Source organism: Chiloscyllium punctatum, chromosome 45 (genome assembly GCF_047496795.1).
Source record: "Chiloscyllium punctatum isolate Juve2018m chromosome 45, sChiPun1.3, whole genome shotgun sequence".
Classification (NCBI taxonomy): domain Eukaryota; kingdom Metazoa; phylum Chordata; class Chondrichthyes; order Orectolobiformes; family Hemiscylliidae; genus Chiloscyllium; species Chiloscyllium punctatum.
In genome coordinates this window covers 46,411,496-46,417,703 of record NC_092783.1, presented here as the reverse complement: position 1 = coordinate 46,417,703, position 6,208 = coordinate 46,411,496, and the positions used below count along the sequence as shown (strand labels likewise).

The 6,208-nt window shown below is 39.1% G+C and overlaps 1 protein-coding gene across 1 annotated transcript; it reads right to left on the bottom strand.

The window, feature by feature from the left end:
- Window positions 1-429: 429 nt before the first annotated feature.
- Window positions 430-6,149, bottom strand: atp5pb (ATP synthase peripheral stalk-membrane subunit b). Its single transcript, XM_072563665.1, has 7 exons — window positions 5,968-6,149; window positions 4,078-4,114; window positions 3,561-3,706; window positions 2,766-2,929; window positions 2,134-2,259; window positions 1,738-1,917; window positions 430-649 (listed from the first exon to the last, which is right to left on the bottom strand). Exons 1-7 carry the CDS (start codon window positions 5,993-5,995, stop codon window positions 578-580), a joined length of 753 nt encoding a protein of 250 aa, XP_072419766.1. The 5' UTR covers window positions 5,996-6,149; the 3' UTR covers window positions 430-577.
- Between the last annotated feature and the right edge of the window lie 59 nt (window positions 6,150-6,208).

Here is a 6,208-nt window from a genome sequence, read left to right as displayed (position 1 = left end):
CTCTATCACCTGGAAGGACAAGGGCAGCAGACACATATGAACAACACCAGCTTCAGGTTCCCTTCCAAGACATACACTATACTGGTTTGTAACTATATTGCTGTTCTTTCACTGTCAAATCATCAACATTTTGAAACTCCCTTTCAATAGCTATGTGGGAGTACCATCAACAGATAGACTACAGTGTCACTACCATCTTCTCAAATATAGTTAAGGATGGTCAATAAATGTTGCCTCTGCCAAACACATGAAAGGATATTACAAAAAAATTATGACTAGTAATTGATAATTATACTGTAGTAGTCAATAAATGAATGCGGTTGGTATGGAAACATGAAAATTAGTCAAAGACTAAACATGCTCCATAGATGGCATCTTTGAACATGAAACAGACAGTAATGGCAAATAAGTTAAAGGAACAACATCAACTGGAGATTTATCAACATTCCATTTAATGTTCTGCTCCAGATTACAAGAACATTTACAAAGAACCTAGATTACATTTTTCAGTGTTACATATACATTGCAAATCTATAGATTTGCATACATTTATGTCAATAGCAATTCTGGATCAAGGTTAAACCTTTGCTTGAGCAGTCTTTGCCAGTCCTTTGAGGTCAGAGATACATTTGGCAATGCTCTCTTTCTCCTGTGAAGAGAAAAGCAAAATATTAGCAGAAACACATTAATATTTTAGTACTAGCATGAATAAAAAGCTAAAAAAAAATCAACTTAGAAAAGTGTGGCACAATGGTGATCCAGGAAGATGCCAGTCTATCCTGTCAGTCAGTCCTAGCCAGATTTAGGAAGGGCGGGGGGGAATTATTTAGTAACAAATTCAGCACATCTGAATCTCAGAATAATATAAAAATGTCATCAGTATTTTGTCTGATGCTCACATTCAATTTCCTATATGAGAACTCAGAACTATTACCACCTAGAACAAGAGAAGTGGATACCCAGGAACTCCACCACCCGAAGAGTTCCCCTCCACGCCAGTTACCATCCAGATTTGAAAATATATTGCTGTCCCTTCAGAACTGCTGGGTTGAAATTCTAAAACTCACTCTTTAATGGCATTGCAAATCTATTTACATGGAATAACTGTAATGATTCAAAGGAACAGCTCACCATCTTCACAGGGGCAACCAGAGATGGGTAATAAATACTGGCCCAGCCAACAATTGCCACATCCTATAAAATGATTTCTAAAAAGAACCTATGCAAGTATCAAAGATACTTCAGAATAATAGTCCAACACAAGATTCCTTTTCAGAAGAAGTGGGGCAGGAATGAAAAAAAACAAAGAAATTTCAAGGAATGAAGAGAGGACATTTCTTCTGAAATTTAGCAAGTTAGCAACATGTTCCAATGACAGTCAACTCACACCCAAATCTGCCGTGAAAATTATTTTGATGCATTGAAATAAACAAAATACATCAGTTTGAAATGAGTTGGGTGCTTCAATTTTTTTTTTAATACCTTGCACATGCATGCTGTAATCTGGATACATGTTAAAAAAACTTCTTGTACCCCAGAAAGGTCTGGTAGCTTTTAAATTGACATGCAACTCCCAGTCTCCACAGCTGCCAAGCATACACATAATACTGACAGTCATATGTATTTCAATATACGTTTTACATATTAACAGTGGAGCTGGCAATTTTATAAGTGCACTTGTATTAAGAGGATGGTCAGTATAAAAACCAGTGTCTTTCACTTTATTTCTCCATCTACCTGCTGGGGTGTGATACTCTGGATTACACTCTTCTCCACCCAGTTAACCATGTGTTCCTGTGCAAGTCTTCGTTGTAGATGTTGGAGACCGACTTGGTAATCCAGACGTTTCTTCACTTCATTGTACACCATATGCAGTCGCTCACGGTAGTTAGTTTCTAGAATCATTGCAACGTTGTTCTGCAAAGACAAAAATTTGTAAATTCCTGGAGCCAGGCTATCTCTGACCACATCTATAACAATGAAGCAGTCGATACTAAGAATTCATAATTTTATACACACATTAAAATGTACACAATTGGGAAACACCAATTTAAAACTGTTGCAAATGACAAGGGTTTATGTCAATAAATTGCAATAATTAAAACGGGCCACTAAAACAAAATGCATTCATACCCGCTTTGCATCAAAAAGGTGCACGCGCCCTTCTGTTCTCCACTGTTCTTTTTTTTCTGCTTCAATAGCTTCTTGCAAACTGCTCATGGCTAGATCTTTTACTTCTTGTGCTTTTTGAACCTTAGCCTGAAATTGTCAGACAAATTAGAATGTAGCTGAACCATAAATACATCACTGTAATTTTGTAAATCTTCGTTTAATGAGAATTTGCACAAAATATTTATTGGAGAAAATTTACACAAAGAATATGTTCACAAAGCTTTTCTTTAATTTAAATGTGTCATTTAACAATAGTTGCACAGGTTGCTAATCTTCTTTAAACTATCATGTTAACATATTGATACCAACACCAAACAATGAAAAAAAAAGTGTCAATTTTTTTTAGAAGTTAATACGTATTTCATATGCTTTAAAGCATCACTACTGAACAGAATTTGATCTAGGAAAGATCAATAGATCCTCGTTCTCAGGGAACCAATTGACATACGGACCAAATGGGAAAGTGGAGTGGAGATTCAAGATCTGTTGTGATTATATTAAATGGTAGAATAGACTCAATGGTACAAAAGTCTAATCCTACTCTTGATTCTTATGGTTTCTGCATCAGCTTTTCAAAATATCAATATCCTTACCTCATTCAATTTGTCAGCAAATTCTGCCACATTTTTGCCAAACTTTTTGACAGCATAGAGGATAACAATGCCAATTGAGATAGCTGAAAATGTTTCATGGTTAATGACATAAATCTCCTTTGACAGAAGATAGGTTGACAGCCCAAGACCAAACATATAAGGCCCTAATAAAGAAAGAAAACAAAAAATAAGCAGGTACAAAGACTGATCATAAAGTCATTAAAAGTGACCCAGGTTAGGTTCATTAAAATCATACAATAATTCAAATACCATTTATGTAGAAGACAACTCATATTTACTGCTTAGAGATTAAATTGTCTGTTTCTTAGAAAACAAGTCCAAAACACAATCCAGGGTTAGCCTGCACTAATAGCTAAATATTTTTAACTCTGGAAAAGGAACTATTACTTCGCAATATTATCTTTTGTGATAATAATATTTTAGATAAGGTTCTGGCAACTTGCAAGTAATTAATAAAATTGAAGGAACACTCCATTGCTCATCTACGGACAGTTTAATCCCCCCATCCGCAAAGGTGTGGACCAAGTTATAATAAAATATTCACAAAGATGTTTTTAGAAATGTGAAGCAATGGAAACCAATAGCCTGTATTTTACCACAACAAAAGAATAAATAAAACAATTTTGAAGGATTGCATTGAATAAGTGGCACAGAAAGAGGCCATTAAGCTCAAACGGTCCATACTGGTGTTTGTGCTCTACCATACTATAAATGCAATTATACTTTGCAACTCACTACATATCTGCTGTAATTGTAAAGGTATTATGCACTGACCTGTTACCCCAGTTTTTGGGTACAAGAATTGGAAAAATTCTTCTGGAAACAAACCATGGCGCACTTTACCTCCTTCCTCAGGAAGGGGTGGCACTGGTGTCCAAGACTGACAACTTATATGAAAAGATTTGGATACCGGCAAAAAACTGAAAAAAAACCACAAACTATTGAAAATGCTGCACAATTTTCAAATTTTAGACAAAATTTATCATTGCCCGAAACAAAATTGCAATTTTATCTCAAGAGGGATCGCTGGGTGAAGTGACAATCATTCCAATTTATGCAAACTTCACCCATTCAAAATATATAAACTATTTCATTTTAACTCCAATTAGAACAACAGAGTGCAGATTTTGTAGGCAAAGCAAGATGTGAGCAAATGATACAAAGGTAACAAATGTAAAGAAACTCAGCAATTATGGTTTTGCAACTTATCCGTCGTCATGTTAATAGATTGCATTGTCTCAAACATATTATTGTGGTTAACTTCAATAGTCCAGAAACTACTACTACTAACCTGGCAGTGATAGGTGCCGATGTCTTCAGAGCACCAGCTGAAAAAAAATTATACGTAAATGCTTAAGATGCACACCAATTAGTCAGTAAGTGCATTAAATGAATAAAACTACCCTTTTGTGGATCAATGCAGAAAATGCAAACACCCTAATTCATCCTGTGACAGTATCCTGTACCCTGAAGTCTCAAGGCTCAGTCTTATATCGTCAATAAGACTGCCAAAATGCGACACTCAGGCACATTTTAATTGGCAATCTTCCAACTATTACAAACAGTATTAATCTAAACTTATTACTACTAGGGACCCTCCAACATCAGATGCCAATTCCGTTGCTCATGTCCTAGAGTGAAAAGATCATTTGAATGCAAATACTTAAATTTATAACTTTTTCCATAGCACTTTAGCCTGTCATTAGTTGTACAGGAACAGGAGCAGAAATAAACATCCAGTCTGCTTGGTCCCTTATTTAAAATGAAGCTAGGTAACGTTTTTTTATTTGAAATCTCTTTACAGCTCACTACAGTGTGAGCAAAGTTTCTAAAGCCCTCAATCCATGCACTTTAACTTATAATAAATGAATGCAACAGCTGGAATGAGGCTCGACAATACAAAAAAATAGCCAGAGTTGAGAGAACAATAGAAATGATGAAGAAAGCATATTAATTTGACATTGGCCTAAAAGTAATTTTGAAATCTTTGAAATCTTGTTTCGTTCTCATGCTGCACACCTTCATCCCCGACACAACAATAGTCACAAAGCATAATCTACAAAATATTTAAAAGTCAAAAAATGTGGCGCTAGAAAAGCAAGGCAGGTCAGGCAGCATCCAAGGAGCAGTTGAGTTGATGTTTCAGGCATAAACTCTCACCAGGAATGTGATAGAACAGCTTATGCCCGAAATGTCGACTTCTCTTGCTCCTCGGATGCTGCCTGACCTGTTGTGCTTTTCCAGCACCGCACTTTTTGACACTGATTTCCAGCATCTGCAGTCCTCACTTTTTCTGAATATTTAAAGAGCCTAACATTTAAAGCTCCCTGGCTTTGAAGGCCCTGCTGCATATAAAGCTTCTGTAGCTCCTTGAAACACCAATCCAACCAGCACTCTCTAGAAATCTTTGAATCAACACAGATTGCCTGGTTACAAATTAGTAGGCTCGCAAGTTATGGTAAGTATAGTTAAAAAAAAACCCAACATAAACTGCATTGAGATTAAGTGCGGTTCTATTGCATGAAGGTGCCAAATCTCTCCATGGATCAGGATGTGTTATGAGGCCAGTGCCCACCCCAATTTATCTCTCTACCCTGGAGGCTCCCTGCCTCCATTCCTGATGAAGAGCTTTTGCCCGAAATGTCGATTTTCCTGCTCCTCGGATGCTGCCTGACCTGCTGTGCTTTTCCAGCACCACTCTGATCTAAACGGCGATGGTCAGCTACCTTTGTGACCTTTGAGGTGGGCGCAAATCGATCAAGGCAACTAACGTTGCTTGGAGGACGAGAAGAGCAAGGCCCCAGCAATAGGGAACAGTGACAGTTAACGGAAACTCAGCAGGTCTGCCGAGAGAGAGAGAGAGAGAAACTGAGTCAATGTTCCAGGCCCAGTGGCCTTTCTTTCCTGTTGAGTGAGGGACATAAGTGTGAAGGCCGCCTCGCTGGGCTGGAAAGTTTGTTTTCACACCTGTCGTCACCATCCGAGGTCACATCAAAGTGAGGTCTCCGGTGAAGCTCTGTTAGTGAGCAGGGTGGGGGTTGCGGAATGCCTCTAGAGAAGGAGGACGGCAAGGCCCGGGACGAGGTGATACCCACGGGCCTTCAGTGCAGGATCCACTCGCTTTTCCCTGGCGTGCCCTTGTCTGACCTAAACCCGGTATATCTCCGACAATCTCCTTTACCGGAAGCCAAGACGACGCGGGACAACATGATCGCGGTTCCTTTTCTCTCAGCGGCGGCAGCCCGCTCCTCCGGGGGGGTTATAAAGGGAGGGAGGGGGAGAGAGAAAATGCAGAATTTGCCGGCGGTATCCGCCTGCTCGGCTACCGACCCCCAACCAAAATGGCGACGGCCCTGAGCCCCGCCCCTTCCCCCCGCGCCGGAGGCAGGCGGGCATCTTCTCGCGAGAGGTGAGGGGGGTCA